Source organism: Anopheles coluzzii, chromosome 3, assembly GCF_943734685.1.
Source record: "Anopheles coluzzii chromosome 3, AcolN3, whole genome shotgun sequence".
Lineage (NCBI taxonomy): Eukaryota > Metazoa > Arthropoda > Insecta > Diptera > Culicidae > Anopheles > Anopheles coluzzii.
The window spans coordinates 2,771,818-2,794,819 of record NC_064671.1 but is presented as its reverse complement, the minus strand read 5'-3'; the positions used below and the strand labels follow the sequence as shown (position 1 = coordinate 2,794,819).

The window sequence follows — 23,002 nt, the reverse complement described above, 5'->3', positions numbered from 1 at the left end:
AAAGATGACCGTATATATTTTTCATTAGTTAGTGTAGTTTGTTCACAAGCCGTTAATTTACAAGCCGTGTGTTTCTTCTATGTAGTCGTTCCCTTTGGTGGAAGGTCTTCAAAAGATCTTGATCGCTAGCGTTGGTTTTTTACATCGCAGCAACCTTCGGGTTTGCACTCACACTTGCTATTCGTTCAATCGTGGCGCCATCGAAAGCGATGTTGGCTTCTAATTTGCAACCCACCAAAAACCCGTCAGTTGGGGACGTGTTTCGAGCTATTCCATCGCCGTACAGTGCCAAACCAGCTCAAGAAATGGGACACTTCATACGGGAGGTGAGGAAATTGCCGCGCAATAACACTTTCATCAGTCTCGAAGCTGCCAAGGAAGAGAGTGTTGGTGGCGGCAAAGTGTCCCTGCAGCGTTGGAACAGTGTGGAAAATTTAACCAGCGATCGGCAAACAGCAAGGGAGCAAGAGGAAGATAAAATAGCACCGATAGTGGCAGTGAAATTGGAACAGTTCAACAATGGATCCGATTCGAATGACGATGATAGCTCCGAAACTAAAGATCGTAATGCGGCCGACCGGCGATGCAGCATGATCCCTTTAATGGCCCATCCTGCCGGGCGCCCCAAGGTGGTGGGACAACCTTACGCGGATAAAGAAAAAATTGTCCGCAAAAAACCACCGCTTCCTCCAAAAGCGCTGGCAAAGAATCAAGACCCCGTTAGGATGTATCGAGCAGAACGGTTGCAGGAGAAAAAGCTGGACATGGAGCAACAGGTGGATGAGATGAGGGAGCAACTTGCTAGCCTAGAACTGAGCCGGCAAAAGGAGGAGCAACGGAATCGGGACATCATCGACCGCCTTAAAGAAGATATCAATGATTTAAAGTATTTTCTCTACTAAATCTCGCGCCGGTGCAATGCGCCTAATGGTTACATGTTTGCTCTATTTCGACAGATTAACCTGTGAGAAGCTGAAGGGCGCTGTAGAGCGACTACAGAACGCGGATGATCTGTTTGGAAAGATGAAGCATGAAGGGGAATTTTCCTTCTACGCACGGTCGTACGAGGTGTCGAAGAAAATTCTCAGCAACACTTTCCGCAGAAGGAAAGCTAATACCGCGCGTCCCAGTTGTTTGGATGTGAACGTCGCGGAAACAAACCGTGATACTGTTCAGAGCTTTAACGACGGTGATCAGCAGTGCATGTTGAGTGATACAGCAGGCAGCAACAGTCTGGCAGTTATGCATCCAGTAGGCGTGCCATCTGGTGGCGATGGAGACCACAATATCCGCCGTGTGAACAGTGCTCCTCCAGAGACGCCCGTGAATATAGTGACTTCCATGTACTATGTGTCCAAGATAGAATCCGTCGGAATGGACGGCATCCCTTCGGATGCAAACGATTCTGGTAAGTGAAAGTTGTGCGCATTGCATGCATTTTATATACTAACCTGCCTTACTAATCTCCTCCTGGGTTGGTTGTGTGGTATTTTGATATGCATCCATAGAGAATCCAATGATTCAGACTCCCGAAAAAGAAACGATGACAAAAAAGAAAACCAAAGCGTCCAAATTTGGTGGTTGGTTCAGATCCGGTAAACAGTAGACGGTGATAGATTTTCGGTTGCATATGTCAACTTTATTTACTTCAAAATTAGAATCTTTCGTAAATATATTCCTCAAAAACGGTGAAAAAGGGCGTGCGCGCACTTTTAGTTTAAGATTAAGTTTGATTAAGGCATTACATTCCATGGAACGACGCGAGCTGCTTCTGTTCCATTGCTTTGCTGCTTCGTAAAGCGTTCTACAAATTTATCCTGACAAGCTGTGCGGATGCGCGACGAAGTGGCCGGTGAAACTAATGTAAAATCGTCGGACAGCTTTTCCTCCTTTCGAGCCGCGGCAATAGCATCGCGGATTGCGAAGAATATGGACGAGGCAAGGAAAAGTGGCGGTTCACCAACGGCCTTCGATGAGTAAACTGCGCGCGGATTGGGCGCCCCAGTGAGCAGTGAAACGTTGAACTCCCCAGGGATGTCGGCAAAACCGGGCAATTTGTACATGCCAGGACCGCGTGAAAACACCTGACCCTGGGGTGAGTAGACCATTTCTTCCAGCGTGAATAGACCGTAGCCTTGCATGAATCCACCTTCGATTTGGCCGATATCGATGGCAGGATTAATGCTGGAGCCCAGGTCCATTACGACGTCGGTTCGGATGACCTGATGGTCTCCAGTCAGACAGTCGATCTCTACCTCCGAGCAAGCCGCACCGTAAGTGTAGTAGTTGAACGCTTTGCCCGAATTGGTGCCAAAATCGTAGCCCAGATCGGGCGTCGCATAGAATCCAGTGGCCGACAGCGACACCCGGCTGAAGTACGCCTTACTGACCCAGAAGTTCCAGTCCTTGTCGGGGAACTCTTTGCGGATAGGTTCCAATCGCTCGCGGATGGTGAGGCAAGCATTCAGCACCGCAGTGCCGTTTAGATCCGACCCAGCACTGGCCGCCGTAGCCGAAGTGTTCGGAACCTTATCGGTAGACGTCTCGGAAATGTGGATGCGATCGAAAGGAATTCCTAGCGCCGTGGCAGCAACCTGAATCATTTTCGTGTGCAGACCTTGGCCCATTTCGGTACCGCCATGGGTTAGCAGCACCGTGCCATCCTGATACACGTGAATCAGGGCACCGCTTTGGTTCAGGTGCAGCACGGTGAAAGCGATGCCGAACATTGTCGGTACGACGTGAATGCCACGTTTGCGCCAACGGTGTTCTTCGTTGAACTTTTCGACCGCTTCCCGGCGTTTGGCAAAATCGGCCGATTGCAAAACCTCACTCCAGCACTTACCAACATTGCAGCCCTCGATCTGCTGGTTGTAGTGCGTTGTATCGCCTTCCCGGTACATGTTCAGCTCGATCAGCTCGACGTAGTCCCGGTTCAGTGTGCGGGCCACATGGCGCATCATTGTTTCTGCCGCCATCATACCCTGCGGACCGCCGAAACCGCGGAAAGCGGTGTTTGAAGGTAGGTTTGTGCGACAAACCCATCCACGGACACGCAGATGCGGGATACGATACGCGTTTTGGATGTGGAACATTGAACGCTCCAGCACGGCAAAGGACAGGTCCATCGAATGGCCGGCATTGTTGTAAGCGCGGAAATCGCCGGCCAACAGCTTGCCGTCCTTGCTGACTCCCACTTTGTAATGGAAGTAGAAAGGATGTCGCGTACCGGACACTGCCATATCTTCGTCTCTGTCGAGCATACAGCGGACGGGTCTGCCCATGCGGTGCGCGGCCAAGGCAACCGGAATGGCCACAATGGCGGCACGCGATTCCTTGCCACCAAAACCACCTCCAAGACGCTTCACACGAGAAACAACCTTCGAGGCGGGTATGCCCAGAGTTTGCGCCACGTGGTGTTGAATCTCGGTAGGATGCTGGGTGCTGCTAATCACCTCGATTTCGTCTGAATCCTTCGGCACAGCCAGACATGCTTGCGTTTCTAGGTAGAAGTGCTCCTGTCCACCCATGCGACAATCGCCTTCGATGATAACATCCGCCTCGGCCAGAGCCTTCTCAACGTCTCCCTTGGCAATGATTCTGGGGAATCCGGGATAGAACGACTCCAGTCTGATAGCATCCTCCAGCGTAACGATTACCGGATCCAGTTCTTCGTAAGTGACTTTCACCTGGCGAGCGGCTCTTTGTGCAATTGTTTGATTGTCAGCCACAATAGCTCCAATTATTTGTCCCTGCGTAGTAACGACATCTTTCACAAAGACAAATTCATCGTGGAACACTGGACCAGCCTTGTTTTGTTCTTCGGTCAAGTCATCTGCGCTAAAGAACCGATGGACACCCTCCTGTTCCAGTGCTTCCGATGCATCGATCGACAGAATCTTGGCGTGTGCCTTTGTACTGTACACAAATGCTAGATACAGCTCGTTGGCAAACTTTGGAATGTCGTCACAATAGATAGCTTCCCCGGTGACTTGTTTATAAGCGGAAGCGTGCACTTGCGGTCGACGAATGGGATCGGTAGCCGGTTGATCGCCAGAAACCTTCTCGAACAGCTGAGTGCTCTTGGGTACCAGCGTATGGAACGTATTGGCTCCACTTTTCTCCCGTTCGCCAACGGGTGTCCTGTGGGGAATGGATTGCTTATCGAGTGATTGTGCAATGGCAAGATAAGCCTTGAAAAAGAGACTCAAAGTCAATGATCGACGATACACGATCATGCCGCCCGGAGCCGAAGGACTTAGAGGAAGCTCTTCCACCAACAAATCATTGCAACGCTCCACGAGCTGTGCGTCCCATCGCGTCCCGACTAGAGCGGTGGCCGTCTTCTTGGCCAGAACTGTCGTTGGCGCCATTCCACCAAAGGCCAGATGGATCTCATCGACGATATCCGTACCGGGTCGGAAACGCACATTGAACGCTCCATTCACGATGGCAATATCATCATCGCGGCGTTTGGCCTGCTTGTGTGCGATGAAGTATTGATCCTTGGTGGTGCGTGGGATAAACAGCGAAACGAGCGCTTCTTGCGGTTGAATGACGTTCTTCCGGTAGCCAGTGAAGAATCCATCGCCCATGCGCACCTTGCGGAAGCCTCCGTCGAGGCTGGCCACTTCCAGCTCGATCGCGGCTGCCGTGAAGATGGGATTTAGATCCGAAATGGGGCTTCCCGTCATGATGTTTCCTCCAACAGAGGCAACATTACGGATCTGCTTTCCAGCGAACCAGTGCAGCATGTCGACGATCGCTTGGTACAGGCGAGTCTCCGTTTCAGGACCGGTTTCGATTTCTTTCCGCAGCGCAATCTCCATTTCCATCAACGTGACGGCGGATCCTATTTTGAGTCCACTCGCTTGTCGCTCGATCGTCGTCAACTCCTTTATTTGGATGGGATTGGCGAGGACGGGATACTCAAAGTGTTTGAATTTCACTTCCACGCCCACTTCCGTGTTACCGACGACGATCTTCGTCTCCGGATGGGCTTTCTTGAGGGCCAACAGATCGTTGAGCGTTGTTGGTCGATACCAAGCGGTACGGGAGGTCCGAAAGACCAGCGATTCAGAGTCGAGCTTGTCGGAAAGCTTCAATTCCGGTGGAAAAATGGGCTCTTGAGATGGATCGTAAGGAACGAACTCGTTCGGCTGGAACAGCTCGGTGTCTAGCTCTCCGTTGCCGTTCTGTCCACATCCGTTACCATTGCCGTTGCGACAGCATTTGTCTCCCATGGCGCAGCCGAACTCCTTGGTGAAGGTTTTGTACCCCTCCAGGATCGGTCGATAGCCGGTGCAGCGACACAGATTCCCTTGGAAGGCAACCTCCAGCTCTTTCATCGAGGGAACGGGAGAGCTGCGCAGCAACGAGTACATCGACATGACGATACCAGGAGTACAGAAGCCACACTGCGAGCCGTGCGCTTTGGCGATGCGCTCCTGGACGGGGTGGAGGCGCGTCCGAGTACTTCCGATACCTTCGACCGTCGTCACAGCCATCCCGTGCACGGCACAAACCGGCGTCAGACAAGCGTTGACTGCCAGATGATGCAGCGAGCCCGTTTTACGATCAACCTTCGACACCATCACCGTACATGCTCCGCATCCTCCCTCGGCACATCCGAGTTTCGTGCCGCAGAGGCGCAACTTTTCACGCAGATACACCAGCAGGGTGCACTCCGGATCCGGACCATCATCGGTAACCTGCGAGAAAACGTGTACGTGAATATAGATGGTGACACTCTGATGCGCGCAAACTTCATAACTAATGGACGGACTAATCAGCGCAATAAACGACGAAGCACGGGGGGCTTGGAAACGTTCAATCAAAGTCTACAACGGCCGCGAAGACCGGCGCAGAATCTGAGCGGGGTTTTAGTGAGAGTGATTGGAAGTAAACAAGACTGATAGCGAAGAAGAGGAACGGAGATTTTGATGACCGTGGGGCACGCGGAATGAGATGTTTACGGTTCAACGGTGTTGAGGCGTGTCGTCACAACCCGCGCGCTCACACCGCCCGCTGGAGTCCGCTGCCAACATGTGAACATTGTACATGATCATCACAAATAACCGTTATCAGCGTATGCCATCGCGTTTGTTGCCGGGTTTGTTGCTGACAGGAGGGGTTTTACATCCTCCGATGGGAAGACATGGAAATTATCATCATCTTCATCATCGTCATCATCTTCGCTACCCGCCTTCGAATACGCGATTGCACGGGAATGGGTCGTCTCTGGAACATTCACCACCACTCACCTTCTTGCCATTGACGAAAAAGACCAGTGGTTGATTTGTATCGAACTGCGGCAACAGACCATCTGTTTCACTGCGGACACTCGACGGGGCCATCGTTGGCGTGGAGTTTTTGGCAATGTTACGAGAAAACACGTTGGAAAGTTAGCGAACCGTTGCTTACACTTGCTTGGCTTATCACTGCTGCCGTGCCACTTTTGCTGTTGTTAACGGCGAGAGCTGCGTTGCGGATTTTTATGCAATTTTTACTACACTTTACCGCGTAAAACACATTCGAAAGTGTTCCACTAGAGTTGGTGCAAAAGCGGTGTGTACACACGCGTGTGAAGTTTATGTTTAAATTTAGGTTCCTTTTTTTTTGCTCCTCACAAACTGCTGCACTCCGTCGTAGACAACGTGTCGCACAACAAGCAGAAGCGAGGCGAAGATAGTAGGGACGGTCTTTATTTTTACACTGTCACTGTGGCCGACGGTTCGCGAAAGACTGAGCTCGGAGAGCGGATTGGAACGTGACTTAAGTGTGTCTTTCACCGTGTTTAACCCTGTGGACGTCCCATCAGCTGTGAGCTCCAAACAGAGCGTAGGAAGAGTAAAAAACAGCGGCTCGGGAACCAACGCCATTGGGCTTCCGTTCTTGGAAGCAGCATATTTACATCGTTGGGAGAAAATACGACCTATCTCTCTGTGTAAAGCCATTCCCTAGAGAGAGAGTAAAGTGTTGCTCGTGTCTTCCTCGTGAATTCCGCTTCAAATCGGCATACCTCGGGGATGGTGGTGAATCCTGCTAAGAAGACGAGGGAAGAAAACCGAATGTTTACAATCTTGCACACGCGATTATAATGGTGATAGTGCAAAGATAAGAAAGCGGTATACCTATTACATCGGGTCGTGGCGTTGAATCTCCTTCCGTTTGAGCTGATTTATTTTATTGTGGTCATAGTTGTGGTTATTTAGTTAAGCTTCAGGTGCGCTAGTCCAACCTCAATTCTAAGAACGACTGTCATCATCTAAGTTTTCGTTCTCAACACAGCGATGAATGCGAGCTTTGCTCTTGTAAAACTGTCTTTTCGGATACATTGTCTCTGATTTAAGACATTTCCAAAGCACTCAGTGGCAAAGAACTAGAAAGTAGCGGATAAAGAATGTAGAGACAGGTGTATTTCTAACGGGTTATATGGCTTCTCTAATGAATTCAATGTTTCTGGAGCATTTATCGACCAAAACATGCCAGAGTAGGGAATCGAAGGAATTACTAAGAATACGGTAGATTGTGTATACCTCACAACGATAAAAAGAGCCCTTCTATTATGCCATAACATTCCACGATCCATCACCAGTTTCGTCAGTGAACTGTAAAGACATATTTTCGTTTGGTGAGTTCCAAATCCCAATGCCAAAAAGTGTGCCGTACTTACCTTTCGTGTAATGGTGTCGCTGCAAAGCATCCTAATGCGTGCTGAACTCGCGGGAGCAATAAGGTTGAAATTGCCGGTGACACCTTCCTCCAAACGTGCAGCCGCAATGGCTGCCTTGATTGCAAAGTATACGGACGATGCTAGGAAGAGGGGCGGCTCTCCAATAGCTTTGGATGAATATACGGCCCGAGGATTCGGTGCTCCAGTTAGCAGTGAAACGTTCAGCTCTCCCGGGATGTTCGCAAACCCGGGCAGCTTGTAGGTGCCGGGACCACGTGAATATACCTCCCCTGCGGGCGAATAGATCATCTCCTCGAGCATGAACATTCCATAGCCCTGCATGAATCCTCCCTCGATTTGTCCAATGTCAATCGCCGGATTGAGGCTCGAACCTACGTCCATGACGATATCGGTACGCAGCACCTGATGATCGCCGGTGAGACAATCGATTTCCACCTCAGAACATGCAGCACCGAATGTGTAGTAGTGGAAGGGATTGCCAGCGTTGGTCCGGAAATTGTAGTTAATGTTCGGTGTGGCGTAGAACCCGGTGGCCGACAGCGAAACTCGATCTAGATACGCTTGCCGGATCCAAGCGTTCCAACCGCCGGCGCTGTCCTTCTTCCGGTAGGGCTCTAGGCGTGATTGCAGCTTACGACACGCTTCCAAAACCGCTGCCCCATTCAAATCGGACGCCACGCTAGCGGCCGTGGCCGATGTGTTCGGGATCTTGTCGGTGCCCGTTTCGGAGCAGTGAATTTTGTCGAACGGAATCTGCAAAGCGGTGGCCGCCACTTGTATCATCTTTGTGTGCAATCCCTGTCCCATCTCAACGCCACCATGTGCGATCAGGACGGTGCCGTCCTGGTAGACGTGCACCAGTGCTCCGGATTGGTCAAGGCCGGGTACGTTGAACGCGATGCCGTACATCGTTGGCACGGCGTCGATGCCACGTTTGCGCCAACGATTAGCACGGTTAAATGCGTCCACCTGCGTTTGTCGCTGGCGAAACGCGGAAGATTCAAGCAGATCGTTCCAGCATCGTCGGACTGTACAGTTTTCTATTAGCTTGTTGTAATGGGTATGGTCGCCTTCGTTTTTGTACAAATTTTTCTCGATCAACGAAACATGATCGAGTTTCAACTCCTGTGCAACGTGTCTTATAACAGTTTCTGCTACAAACATTGCCTGTGGCGATCCAAATCCTCTAAACGCGGTACAGGATGGTAAATTGGTTTTACAAACCCATCCTTCGATACGAATGTTGGATATCTTGTACGCGTTTTGAATATGCAAAAGCGCCCGTTGCATAACCTAAACAAAAGGTTTGATCTTTATAGTGTTCGAAGATCCAGGATCAATGAAGTATAAGTACTCACCGAATACGAAAGATCTCTGGAATATCCTGCATTGGAGTACGCTTTGTATTCGCCGGCCAAAAGCAGTCCATCGTTCGATACCGCCACGCGGTATCGTACCAAAAACGGGTGTCTAGTTCCAGTAACGGCCATGTCATCGCATCGATCCAGGACGGTCCGAACAGGCCGTCGAAGACGATAGGCTGCCAGCGCCACGGGTGTGACGAAAAGATCAACCTTTGTTTCTTTACCTCCAAAGCCTCCACCCAGACGTTTCACACGCGAAAACACTTTATGGCACGGAATGCTCAGTGCGTTGGCTACTTTACGTTGTGCTTCAGCCGGATGCTGGCTGCAGCTTATGATTTCCAGCTCGTCTGAATCACGCGGGTAAGCGATGCATGCGATCGGCTCGAGGTAAAAATGTTCCTGAGCCCCCGTGCGACATTCACCCTCCACGATGACGTAGGCCGAATCGAAAGCGGCATCTACATTTCCGTACTCCAAACGTAATGATCCCTCGGGGAAAAAGGCTTCGCGTGCAATTGCATCCTCCAGGGATACTATTATCGGTGTCAGATCCTCGTAGACAACCCGTACTTTTCTAGCAGCGGTATTGGCTATTGATTCATTATCGGCTACTACTGCTCCAATGATTTGACCCTGGCTGGTAACGATGTCTTTAGCGAATATACGTTCATCTTCCACGATCGCACCAAGACGGTTCTGCTCGTCGGTCAAGTTATCTGCGCTAAAGAACCGATGCACACCCTCCTGTTTCAGTGCTTCCGATGCATCGATGGACAGTATCTTGGCGTGTGCCTTTGTACTGTACACAAATGCTAGATACAGCTCGTTGGCAAACTTTGGAATGTCGTCACAATAGATAGCTTCCCCGGTGACTTGTTTGTAAGCCGAAGCGTGCACTTGCGGTCGACGAATGGGATCGGTGGCTGGTTGATCGCCAGAAACCTTCTCGAACAGCTGAGTGCTCTTGGGTACCAGCGTATGGAACGTATTGGCACCACTTTTCTCCCGTTCGCCAACGGGTGTCCTGTGGGGAATGGATTGCTTATCGAGCGATTGTGCAATGGCAAGATAAGCCTTGAAAAAGAGACTCAAAGTCAATGATCGACGATACACGATCATGCCGCCGGGAGCCGAAGGACTCAGGGGAAGCTCTTCCACCAACAAATCATTGCAACGCTCCACGAGCTGTGCGTCCCATCGCTTCCCGACTAGAGTGGTGGCCGTCTTCTTGGCCAGAACTGTCGTTGGCGCCATTCCACCGAAGGCCAGATGGATCTCATCGACGATATCTGTACCGGGTCGGAAACGTACATTGAAAGCTCCATTCACGATGGCAATATCATCATCGCGGCGTTTGGCCTGCTTGTGCGCGATGAAGTATTGATCCTTGGTGGTGCGTGGGATAAACAGCGACACGAGCGCTTCTTGCGGTTGAATGACGTTCTTCCGGTAGCCAGTGAAGAATCCATCGCCCATGCGCACCTTGCGGAAGCCTCCGTCTAGGCTGGCAACCTCCAGCTCGATCGCGGCAGCCGTGAAGATGGGATTTAGATCCGAAATGGGGCTTCCCGTCATGATGTTTCCTCCAACAGAGGCAACATTACGGATCTGCTTTCCAGCGAACCAGTGCAGCATGTCGACGATCGCTTGGTACAGTCGAGTCTCCGTTTCAGGACCGGTTTCGATTTCTTTCCGGAGCGCAATCTCCATTTCCATCAACGTGACGGCGGATCCTATTTTGAGTCCACTCGCTTGTCGCTCGATCGTCGTCAACTCCTTTATTTGGATGGGATTGGCGAGGACGGGATACTCAAAGTGTTTGAATTTCACTTCCACGCCCACTTCCGTGTTACCGACGACGATCTTCGTCTCCGGATGGGCTTTCTTGAGGGCCAACAGATCGTTGAGCGTTGTTGGTCGATACCAAGCGGTACGGGAGGCACGAAAGACCAGCGATTCAGAGTCGAGCTTGTCGGAAAGCTTCAATTCCGGTGGAAAAATGGGCTCTTGAGATGGATCGTAAGGAACGAACTCGTTCGGCTGGAACAGCTCGGTGTCTAGCTCTCCGTTGCCGTTCTGTCCACATCCGTTACCATTGCCGTTGCGACAGCATTTGTCTCCCATGGCGCAGCCGAACTCCTTGGTGAAGGTTTTGTACCCCTCCAGAATCGGTCGATAGCCGGTGCAGCGACACAGATTCCCTTGGAAGGCAACCTCCAGCTCTTTCATCGAGGGAACGGGAGAGCTGCGCAGCAACGAGTACATCGACATGACGATACCAGGAGTACAGAAGCCACACTGCGAGCCGTGCGCTTTGGCGATGCGCTCCTGGACGGGGTGGAGGCGCGTCCGAGTACTTCCGATACCCTCGACCGTCGTCACAGCCATCCCGTGCACGGCACAAACGGGCGTCAGACAAGCGTTGACTGCCAGATGATGCAGCGAGCCCGTTTTACGATCAACCTTGGACACCATCACCGTACATGCTCCGCATCCTCCCTCGGCACATCCGAGTTTCGTGCCGCAGAGGCGCAACTTTTCCCGCAGATACACCAGCAGGGTGCACTCCGGATCTGGAGAGGAGTCGATCACTTTTTTCCCGTTCACAAACAGCACCAGTGGCACATTGCAATTGAACTGAGCTAAGCTTTCCATTGCGAACTAGTACTATTTGCTCGAGACAACGCCCTATTTAATTACACGGCGGATGCGCACTTGGGTTAAACTAACGCGAACCAAGGTTGCGAAGTAAATGAATTATGAAAACGAATGCGCTTATCACTTAACAAAATTATTCGGATGTAACAGAATGGACGGATCGCGAACAAACAGCTGGTTTGATAAGATAATTCGTCCAGCGAAGAACAGCGAGTACACACGCACTAATTAAGCTTTACATGACAGGTGGCTGAACGAACGAGCAAAAATGAGAGTGTGTGTAGTGTATTGAGATTGTCATCTCGCGGCATGCTGACAGTATATGAAGGCCATGCTTGTATGTGTTGTAAACAGGGCGTATCAGAACAGAAGAGGGGGAAAAGCTTGTTTGGTCCAACATAATGTAACATTTAAAACATATTTTTTATTTCCGAAAAGTTGCAGATCAATTTCAGTTTGTGTGGTACTCAATCGTAATTGAATTTGAAGAATCGTAAAATATTACACATTTACATTGGTTGTTTATGTATTTCTGCTCTTAATTGATAATAGTGTACCGGAAGATCGGCTACTCTACGGGTACCTTTTACGTACGTTTAGCTAAGAGTTTTGCTGCTCTTGCAATAATGAATAAAATAAGGAATTTGGTTGCTCGGCAAGATCACGCGGCACACCTTGCTCGTTGACGGTGCCATCCTGCATGACGAACACCTGATCCGTGTCTAGAATGCCCTTCAATCGATGGGCCACTACAATGACTGTCCGGCCCCGAAATGCGTTCTTCAAGACCAGCTGAATGGCCGATTCTGATTCAAAGTCTAGGTTGGAGGTGCCTTCATCGATCAGCACAATTTTGGATTTCTTCAGCAGCGCACGGGTGAGGCACAGCAGTTGCTTCTGGCCCGCCGAAAGGTTTGCTCCGCTAACATCCAAACGGCCATACAAACCACCGAGGGCTTGCACCAGCGGGCTTGCCAAGCAGCAGTTGATGGCTTCCCATATTTCGGAATCGATGTGTACGGCACGCGGATCGAGATTGTCGCGAATTGTACCGTTGAACAGGAACGGGTCTTGCGAAATGAGCGCAATGCGGCTCCGCAGCACATCCAAAGGCAGGGTGGCTATATTTACAAAGTCCACCGCAATGGTGCCCTTGTCCAGGGGTGCTACTCGCAACAGTGATGCCAGCACGGACGTTTTGCCCGATCCCGTTCGCCCGACAATGCTGATGCGCTCGCACGGTTTCACGTTCAAGTTGATGGACCTAATTGAGCAGGTCAAGTGCTCTCGGTAGCGCATATGCACGTTGTCGAACACCACCACGCCCTGGGACGGCCACCCGAACGGCGGGTCGGCGGACCCGTCGGCATTGATTTCCGGCTCCAGCTGGCAGTATTGATTGATACGCTCGACAGCGACGAACTCCTGTTCCGTTTCGGCCACAGCGTACAGCAATCCCGACAGCAGACCGGTGATGGACAGTGCGTAGGAAATGGCCAATCCCACCAGCTCGGGCGAGGTCATGTGGGCCGATGTGATAGCCGCCAGCAGACCGCATCCTCCGACGAGAAAGGCGCCCAACAGCTGCAACCGCAGGCCAAGCCATTGTTGCGTCGCAGCTGCAGATAGCTGAGATTTTATGCTTTCACCCAGCTTGTAGAGAAAGTCTCGCTGGAAACGTTTTTCGCCGCGCAGCGCTCGGATGGTGGTTAGGCCCTGCAAGGTTTCAGTGAAGTGAGCGTACAGCGGTGAAAGAGCATTGCTCGAAAGCCGCTTTATGTCGCGCGATGCAAAGCGATATTTGTTTTGCAGTGATAGGTATATCGGCACTAGAGGCACAATCAGCAGTCCCAGCCAGGGCATGGCGTACAGACTGATCAAAAGTGCACCGAGCAGTCCGAAGAATTGGGCCAGCAGGATGTTCGTTATGAAAGGAAGCGTATCGTCGATGGCATACACATCGGATGAGAAGCGATTGAGTATTCTTCCCAGTGGGACAACATCGAAGAATTGCAATTTGGTCTGTGAAAAGAAATGGGAAATGTTTTAAATGCAGAGAAGTTAGTGTGAGCAATACATCGGAAAGTGTTTATACTAACGTAAAGCACGCTGTTGAGCAGACGATCGTGGATGCATTTGGCAGCTTTTAAGCCAGCATACGCAAAAAGGAAAGCTCTCAGCAACGTTAGGAGACTGTTGCTGATCGCCAGCGTTGCATAAACTCCTAAATAGTAGAACGGTGTTGCCGTTCCATTGCTTCCATCGGTTAGTATTGGTAAAAGTGCATGGTCGACCAAAGCAAGCACTCCTTCGCCTTCTTTTAGCTCGAGTACGGTGGGGTTTTCGGCCAGTCCGGTGCTGTTCGGAGCGATATCGTTGGTCGTACCGACCCAGTACGCCAGCCATGCATCGGTGAGATTGCGAGACACTTGCATCATGAGTACTGACATGATGACCCAAAAGCCAAGACTGCGTCCCGTTGCTTTCCAGTACGCTCCAAGCACCTTTTGATCAAGATGACCAAATTCACGCGATTCTTCCATCAGTACGCTGTCGTTGCTTCGCTGGTCGTCATCCTCCCGCACGGATCCGTACGACGTACTGCCATTTGCCATGGAAAGTGTAGTGCTTGTATCCTCATCATAGTCATCGTAATCACTCAACAGCGATCCCACGTTCGGTGCATCGCTTTGCGTAACTTGGCCAGCTTCCACGTGAAGGATTTGCGTCGCCCGATTAAGCACCATCGAGTGCTGCGTGACAATGATGCGCGTCTTGTCTTTGAGCAGTCCGAACAGACAGTGGCGAATTATGTGCGATGCGACGTGCGCATCCAACGCCGACAGAATGTCGTCCAATAGGTAGATGCTTTTGTTCTGATATACTGCACGAGCAAGTGCTACGCGCGCTTTCTGTCCACCGGAAAGGGTGCGTCCTTGTTCGCCAACGCCCGTGCTGTCGCCGCGCAACGCATCCAAATCATACTGCAGTGCACAGGCATGAATCACTGCTTTATATCGCGCTTCATCGTATATTTCGCCCCAAAGAATATTGTCTCGAATGGTCCCCTGCTGCAGCCAGGGTGTCTGTGCGACATATCCAAACCCTTCCTTTACATCCATCGAAATCGCTACCGCACCGGCAGTGCACTGAAAGTAGCCCATGATTACCTGCAGCAGCGATGATTTGCCACCACCGACGGGGCCTTCTAAGCAGACGAGCTCTCCCTGCCGTACCTGTAGCGTGAGATCACGGAACGCGAAATCAATGATATCTTCCTGTACCAAATCCAACTCCTTCCGGCTGCGCTTTGTTTCGAACTCAAAGCTTCCATCCTTGATGGCCAACACCACGGGACGCTTGGAAGAATTGGCAAAGGCAGCATCGGAAGCCGTCAGTGGTCGATAATAGTCCTGCAGATTTACATCGGGTAGATCGAGCAGTTCCTGGACTCGCTTCAACGATACCCACGCCTCGGTCAATCCATTCAGTACCCAGGGAAATGCGTTTAGCGGACCGATAAGCATATTGAGCAGTGCTACGCTGGTGTAGGTCGTTGCGGCAGTGAGTGGTTTGCCGAGCAGGATGGATGTGCCAAACGTAAACAGGCACATCAGCACGGGAGTTGTGGCCCAGAAGTATACGCACAGTGCATCGAGATACTTGCGCTTGGCTAGAAAGCTTATTTCTTCACCTCGTTCGCGATGGATCTTGCTGATGAAAACATCCTCCCAGGCGTTTAGCTTGATGTCTTTGGCTCCACTGATGGTTTCTGTCGTGATCGTGACACGCGCATCCTTCGCTGCCATTAGGCCCTGCGAGAGTTGTCCAATTTTCTGCGCAATCTTGCGATTGATCGGTATCAGCAATACTGCAAACAGCACACCAGCAACAAAAGCAACACCGAGCTGCGTGTAGAGTAGGTAGAGCGTGGTAAACAGCTGGAAAGGGATGCTCCAAAAGGAGTGGAAGCTGATGCACGAGTTCACGATTCTGTCCGTGTCGGTTGACATCAAGTTAAGTATTTCTGGCCGAGCCGCTTGCAGTTGCTTCGCCGTGAGGGACTTTTGATAGATGGCCGTCACGATGGACATTCGCATTTTGCTGCTAACGAAAGTCATGCGCCAGTTGAAGTGTACTGCCGCAAAAGCACTGATCATGGCCGAACCAAATAAGCCAAGCGCATGGTAATATGCTACAAAATCGGACGAACCGCTGGAGTCGGCAGGATCTATTGGTACGGTACTGTTGCCATTTATCTCCATACGGAGCAACGCGCCGAGCAGGAGGGGCCCTGCAAAACCCGACAGATCTCCTAGTAACCGCAGCAGGCCGATCAAATAGAACTCCCATCCGAAGCACTTGTGCAGGGCTTTCAGCAAGGAGCTCGTTTCACTGAGCGCTGTTTGGAGCTTCTCCGTAACACGGTGCAGCGTTAGAGCTTCGGGCAGATCGAACAGGTCATCGTTGCGCTTTAGTTTTCCACTCACCGCCTTAGCGATTAGGGGCCGTACCCAGTAAAATACAAACTTGGAGAGCAAATTCGCATCGTCCTCGATAGGGCCCAGTGCCGTTTCTTCAATGTCTTCGAAAAAACGTGTATACGACTGGGACAGTAAGGCTTGACGCTCCTGATCATCCGTCCGGCGGAGGCGCACGTAGTGGGCATTCCCTGGCGCAACAAGTGTTGCTCCGTAGAACAGGTATAGCGCTAGTTGGGCCGCATACCACAGCCAATAATCGGTGTACAGGTTTGTGTGCAGCCAAATGGCACTTAAGGCAAACAGTGACGTCCACAGCACAATCAGGGCCAGAGGGCCGCGATGGCTGAGGGAACCTTTGCGTACGGAAGATAGCAGAAAGCAGCAATGAATAGGCCAGGCTATCAGCTGTACACACGCGAGCAGTATATCCACCGGGTACAGCTCCTTATGCAGGCGGAAAATGTAGAGCACTTTCAAGGCCGGCACGAAGGTTAATCCTAGCGAGGCAAAGATTCGCACTCGCAACGCTCGCAGCTGCGTCTGATTGCGTGACACTGTACGCCAATGGGTTCCATAGTAGTACGCAGAGAAGGTGGCGAAGAGCGCAAGAACAGGCAATTGCAGTATCAGCTCCTGGAAGCATGGGGCAAGGTCACTGTTGGTCTGCACCCAAGGCCGCAACCCGGTTGGGCATATATCAGTCCAGAACTGGTCCCAGACGACCATGGCTCTCTTCACCACACAGTCGAGAAGAAAACCAAACAGGATTCAGTTTCGTTTACTGTGGCTAAGGGTTTCCGCTTTGCGCATTTCTCACTTCACTGGAAAACTGTCAGCTGAAAACAGAAACATAAAGCTGCACTTGAAATTGTGACTTGATCCCACACTCCAAACACGCTGCTTACGATGTAAAACGCTACTGCATAATACTCCCGATTATGATGACACATCTTTTTCCGGCTTATTATTCATCGTCGCTTATCAAAACTTTGGAAGCCAACGGTGGCCGGCACAGTGCAAGTAATTGTTTTGGAAAAAAAGTCGATCTGGCTGCACAAGTATGTGTTTGATTAACGAAGCCGACAGCTGTGTGTGTATGACTAAAACTAGAAATAATTTACAACATAGTTGCGCTATGTGTAGAAAAAAAGCGACAAAACGTGGAGAAAAAAACGAAAACAAAACAACCACGTATGACAGACATATGGTAAACAGTAGTGATGGGCGGGTCGACCCGAACCTACCGCGTCGGATCCATCCACATTGAACCTATAGAACTCGTATAAACCGAACTCGTTGCATCCATGGGTCGCTGTCCCATATGCTTTGCTGGACCTACTGAACCTATTGAAGACTTATGAACCTATTAAACTCGTTGCACCCACGGGTCGGAAACGATTCCAGCCAAGACGCACTCGACCCCGGGTCGATCCGTTTGTGGAGTCGTATGACCCATCACTAGTACACATTCACATGTTTACATCTCCAGGTCGACCACTACACATCTTGCGAAATGTGGTCCGGCATTTTGTAGCACAGTGTTGTCTTCAAAATTTAAACCACAACTGTTATACAATGACCGTTGTCGGAAGGGTTGACGAAATAATATTATTTATTTATTGATTTTATTCAACACATGGCTTTATTTCGGGATATTTATTCTTTATCTTAATGACAAATTAGCTTATTAAATCTTCATATCTACTTCTTTCATGCAACCAGCTACCTTTTTCTCATTATATTCGTACTAAATTCACGATTCAGACAACGAGGAAAACACAAAACATGACATTTTCAGCAAAAATAACAACGTCTACTGTCCACATTTTTCTAACGCATCGCTAAAATTAAGGTCTATAAATAATGTTAAAATCAAATAAATAATCATAAATTAACCAGTATCATTCAACAGTGCGACGAACAGTACTGTGATGCTGCGCAGTATTGAAGCCCCGAAGGGCAAGTCATTTTCATTTTGACAAACTTTTTCTGGCTCTTTCGGTGGCAAACGTAGTAGCTATGCTGATCGAGCGGATTGGGAATGCGACCCTCCGCACGACATCGGGGCCCTTTGCGTGCAGTCTTCGATCGCTTTACCGTGGGTGCAGCAGTAGTTGTGGTCGTAGTCGTCGTAGTCGTGGTTGTGGAAGTCGTCGTGGGCTTGGGAGAATGTTTGGAAGACGACTTTCTTCGCACTTTTACCGATGGTTTGACGGTGTGAAACTCGGCCGCATGTACTGTGTCCAGTGCTGGCAGAACGACTATCTGCTCAGCCGGCAGTGGCATGTTATTTCGAGTCAAAAGTTTGTTCGCCTCTTGACGAATTAGCTCCACATACTTCTGGGCAGTGAGTATATCGTTTTTCATGAGATGCGAGTTTGGTGCTGCTGAGCCTTTGTAACGAATTATGGAGGGTGGCGTTGTAGTGGTGGGTGTCTGTTGCGATTTGCATGCCTGGTATGATGCCGTATCACACAATCGCGTCTCCTTGTTGAAGGCTGTAAACGAGGGACAGGTAAACGACTGGAACGCCCCATTCTGGGGATTGCAGACAAAGTACTTAAAGCAGTCGGTTTTGTTCGGTTCCCTGCTGCCGAGCGTGCACGTTGCGACAGAAATGCGCACATCACCTGGATTAGCATCTAGCAGCGGCATTATGCTGTCCTTGTACTGGGTATAGGCTAACGCTGACTCGCTTTGCTCGAACGGATTTTCATTGTATGTTGCACTGGGAGGGTCACTTTGTGGTTCATCTACCTCGGCTATCTGGCTGGATTCGTCTGAACTCTCCCCTGAGACGTATGGTGGATCACTGTCTGAGCTGTCGTTATCGCTACTCTCGTCAGATGCTGTCGAGTCGAGTGGTTCAATGCGATCGATAGCATTGCTGGGGACACTGTAGCTGTCTGGCATGTTGTTTTGCAACTGCAGCATCGAAGGGGAATTGGTGAGATGAGAGTACAGGAAGGCCGCATCACCAGTCATGGGGCCTTGGGGTTGGGGTGGTGAAACGTATGGTGATACCACGCTCGGATACGTCGGCATGGGCTGTCTGTTCAGGAGTGAAGCTGTAGACGCCGTCGCCAAGTAAGGATTGTACTGGGGAAAGTTTTGTGGCATCATTTGAACGTATGAATCCTTTGGAACGAACCGATTGCCATAAATGTCATAGAGCGTCGGTTGGTAGGAGCTGTAGTACATTGACTCATTTAAGGGCTGATTCCGAAGGTTATCATACACTGCCGTGTGACCCAGTGTGTACGGATTAGTGAAGCTAATACCGATCGGCTTTGAATTGAAGGTGGTCGTGATCTTGGGTTTGGTGGGTGTCGCGTATTCCGGTATAGGGCTTGGTGGTGCAGCAACAGCAGAAGTGGTTCCAACCGATAGAGGAAGAAATATCGGTTTCGGCACTGGTTCCGGATCCGGTCTTGCCATCTCCGCAGTCGATGCTGTTTTTTGATGATTTGCAATCATTTGTTGAGAAATTTGAAGGATACTTTTTATGATGTCCTCCGACATGTACGGTCCTTTGGGTTTGAAAGTTTTGTCGCCATTACCACCATCGATCAAATGCTGCTGAGGGGAGCTCATCGTATAACTCGCATCCATAAGATAATCGTAGGGCAGAGCAGGCTTGCGGGAAAAGATCCTGTTGTTGGCGAATGCCGAAAAATCTCCCACACCCCCGGTCGGATCGACGCGTTGTTTCATTTGAGTGGCAATTCGGTTTAACTGTTTTTGCTGGTTAATAATTTGGGTGAGATGCTCGGGATGGATTTTCCCATTCGGTGGGAGCGGCAACCTCGCTTTATGGCTTTGACCACCACCACCACCACCTTGAATGGTATAGTCCCCAAGGATGGAGTTCAGATGAGACGAGTCTAGGAAGCCTTGACCTAGGGGCTTTGGCGGGGGTTGCTCATTGTTAGCGAAAGAATCTCGGTCCGCGCCTTGATGGAAGGAATGCGGCGGCGAATATGACTTTACGACCGTACCATTGTCCGTCAACACGTCCGTTGTATCGGCATCTTCATCGACCCGTTCCAAGCTTTCCTCACCAGTGCCGTTCTGCCCTTCCACCAGCGAATCGGTGCTCCTGATGCGCGTCCGATTGTTTAACTCCTGGTCCATCAGGATGAGGATTCCCCGGCGATCATCTCCGGCAATCGAGGGAAGCTGGTATTGTGTTCGTCTGGTATCAGTCGGCCTCATTTGGTTGTCGGTAGCCGGAGGCGTGCGACTCGGAGGAAAGGCCTGCTGATGAGGGTTATCGATGCCATAAATGCTTTCCTCGCTATGATCGCGCACTAGGTCGGAGGAAAGATCGCACTCCCAATCGTTATCTGTGCCGTAACCAGGAGAAAGAATGAGAAGCAGTGCTGGTTAATGAATGAATGATTCTAGGATGAATGGTACGATGATTTTGGCGGAATACCCGTGGTGCTATAAAAAAGTGCAAATACGATCGATGGCTATTAACGTGTTTGTTATTCGACGTAAAAAACTCCCCTGCCCAAGAGGAGAGGATCATAAAAAATGTATCATTTTATAACTCCATCCCATCCAGCCAACTTGGCGAGGTCAACGAAGCAGCTGGATCCTCTTCGGGGTTTCGGGGTTTCGGTTTTTCTAGCATCATTAATTTACCGTTAGCTTCCAAGTGTAAATTTGTTTGTCTTGCCGATTGGCCGAAGTATTTTAAGCATGGTACGGATTCAGATATGAAAACAATGCGATCACTTTTAAGGGTTTTGGCAACGTTAGAGCCATTTACACTTTCGTTATGGTACTTAAAGTAATTCTAATTCGTTTCTAACATTCACCGTACTCACCCGGCACTACACAGCCACTCCGCTGATGGCGATAAATCAATCCTTTCCGGCACTGTGTCGTTATCCAGACGGCCGTTTTCGAAGGAAGCAACGCACAGCGATAATACTGATCGCAACGACCAGGATGGGGCCGTGTTGCTTCCGGACATCCTTCCAGCTGAGCTGGATGCTGCGCCGCAGATGCTTGGTTCACCCAAACAGCAATGAGAACCAGCACAATCTCAATCTGACATAGATTCATTTTGTTCACAGTAATCACTTTAGTTCACTGGTTCGATGTAATGCAGCCTGAAGCTGTGTTCTCACAGTATTTCACTATTTGTCACAAGCATTGCTAGGAAATTAGTCCAACAGAGGGTCTCTTTCGCACTTAACCACACACTATGGAACGTTGTTGCTTCACTCAAATTAACACACACACAACATAACAAAAAGGCACTCCAATGCTCTGAACTGGCAACCCCGGGGAGCAGCTGGCGAAATGTCTGTATTCTTTGCAACCTGCAACCGGAATGAAAGCTTCCCTTTCGCGGCACCAGCTTCGGGGCGCAAGCTCAGCAGCCACAGACCCGCGAAAATGAATGAAAGCAACAATGGTAACGGCAGAATTGGAGAGAAACGGATACACACAACCACAGGTGGAGCAGCGCAGCGTTAGAAAGACGGAGCGGCAAAGATTGATGAGGCAAAAGTATCTCCGCGCCATCGTGCTCCGCATTCGGCCGACAGAGTCGCAACAGAAGCCTCGGCCTCGGTCGCAGCAGCAAAGCAGATTGGGCGTTTGGTATGGTTTGGCATTGTTTGCTTTTCAGCTTGAGTATGATGTGTATCCCGTGGGTAGGTGGGATGTGATTTTTACAGATTTCTTTGGTCTCCTTAAGAGTGATTCAATGGAAGATAAAAGAAAAGGGAAGCAGGTCATCTTACGTGAAGAATTCGTTCACGATGCGGTTGAGATGTAGTTGTCAATGATGATTGTTCTATGTGTTTCACTTTTGAAAAATGGCAATTATTGCAAATCATTATCACAAGTAGTGGATTGCAGCCGTTTCTCGCTTATTCGATCGTTAAAGTTACCAGCTAAAGGAGTTGAGTTCGTAGTAACAGCGGATTGTGCCGTACGTCATGTTGCTGTATAATTAAAAAGGTGACAGAAACGTTTTACTTATTCCTTAAAAAGCACACTAGGAATATGAAAAGTATGTCTCAATGCAATGCGATTCATACGATTCTTTGGGTGATATTTATTCAGCCTCCCCCTCCGGTTGGTTGTGGTTTGTGCTAGATGCACGGGAATTCTAGCATAGCAAACGACTCAAATAACAGTGACCTACATTGGAATGCAATTAACGATGGAGAAAAAAAAACTATTACGGACAATGATGGCACGAGATATTTCGATCAAAACGCAAGCGAAATGTGTTTGCATTTGCCGGCTACAGAGTACGGCAAAAAAGCCCTTAATCATTGCAGTGGAACAGCTGTCTATCTGAAGTTGTTTTAAAATAAAGTTCCGGTTTCCAACCTGCTCTTCTTCGTTTGGTGGTCTTCCACCAGCCAGCATAATCATGGTATCGAATAAACAAACACAAACCCAACGTGCGCGATCAAGTGCTCAAATTAGCTCGCAGATTTAGCGGGAAACGATGAAGCGCAAAGCGGGGAAGCACCGCCGAACGGCTATTTTTCCCGTTGCGTTTGGTTTGGCTTGCATGCATGCATGTAGGTTTAATGTCGCAATTTTCCCGCCACACACGCCACCGGAGGTCATAAAGAAGGGGCCCCAAATAAAGCATATCTCGTTTGCTACCCGTGTGTGCGTCTTAAAGTGGTTCGTAATGTCTTAATAAAACCGCGCAAACTTTTACCCAAATCCAAGCCATTGCGCGGCTTCGTTCGTTCGCGTCGATCGACTGACGGATGCCGGAACACATGGACCATTGTCGATGTTGCGTCAAAAAG

At 49.9% G+C, this 23,002-nt stretch overlaps 5 protein-coding genes across 6 annotated transcripts; 1 reads left to right on the top strand and 4 right to left on the bottom strand.

Annotated features, from left to right (window-relative positions):
- The first annotated feature begins 108 nt into the window (after positions 1-108).
- LOC120956353 (uncharacterized) lies at positions 109-1,721 on the top strand. Its single transcript, XM_040377743.2, has 3 exons — positions 109-886; positions 957-1,408; positions 1,509-1,721. The coding sequence occupies exons 1-3, from the start codon at positions 210-212 to the stop codon at positions 1,604-1,606; spliced, it is 1,227 nt and encodes a 408-aa protein (XP_040233677.2). The 5' UTR covers positions 109-209; the 3' UTR covers positions 1,607-1,721.
- On the bottom strand, positions 1,618-6,807 carry LOC120956350 (xanthine dehydrogenase-like). Its single transcript, XM_040377740.2, has 2 exons — positions 6,264-6,807; positions 1,618-5,711 (listed from the first exon to the last, which is right to left on the bottom strand). Exons 1-2 carry the CDS (start codon positions 6,354-6,356, stop codon positions 1,734-1,736), a joined length of 4,071 nt encoding a protein of 1,356 aa, XP_040233674.2. The 5' UTR covers positions 6,357-6,807; the 3' UTR covers positions 1,618-1,733.
- A 589-nt stretch (positions 6,808-7,396) lies between these two features.
- Positions 7,397-11,967, bottom strand: LOC120956351 (xanthine dehydrogenase-like). The gene is made up of 3 exons (XM_040377741.2): positions 9,055-11,967; positions 7,676-8,989; positions 7,397-7,610 (listed from the first exon to the last, which is right to left on the bottom strand). The coding sequence occupies exons 1-3, from the start codon at positions 11,716-11,718 to the stop codon at positions 7,566-7,568; spliced, it is 4,023 nt and encodes a 1,340-aa protein (XP_040233675.2). The 5' UTR covers positions 11,719-11,967; the 3' UTR covers positions 7,397-7,565.
- Positions 11,968-12,125: 158 nt separating this feature from the next.
- Positions 12,126-17,390, bottom strand: LOC120956348 (ATP-binding cassette sub-family C member 10). Of its 2 annotated transcripts, XM_040377734.2 has the most exons (3): positions 17,111-17,390; positions 13,821-17,041; positions 12,126-13,743 (listed from the first exon to the last, which is right to left on the bottom strand). In XM_040377734.2, exons 2-3 carry the CDS (start codon positions 16,929-16,931, stop codon positions 12,322-12,324), a joined length of 4,533 nt encoding a protein of 1,510 aa, XP_040233668.2. In that variant the 5' UTR covers positions 16,932-17,041; positions 17,111-17,390; the 3' UTR covers positions 12,126-12,321. The 2 variants fall into 2 exon arrangements, with proteins under 2 accessions (XP_040233668.2, XP_049465695.1); XM_049609738.1 differs by lacking the exon at positions 17,111-17,390 and having other exon boundaries at positions 13,821-17,104.
- A 503-nt stretch (positions 17,391-17,893) lies between these two features.
- LOC120956352 (uncharacterized) lies at positions 17,894-21,759 on the bottom strand. The gene is made up of 2 exons (XM_040377742.2): positions 21,041-21,759; positions 17,894-20,551 (listed from the first exon to the last, which is right to left on the bottom strand). The coding sequence occupies exons 1-2, from the start codon at positions 21,279-21,281 to the stop codon at positions 18,111-18,113; spliced, it is 2,682 nt and encodes an 893-aa protein (XP_040233676.2). The 5' UTR covers positions 21,282-21,759; the 3' UTR covers positions 17,894-18,110.
- Positions 21,760-23,002: the final 1,243 nt, after the last annotated feature.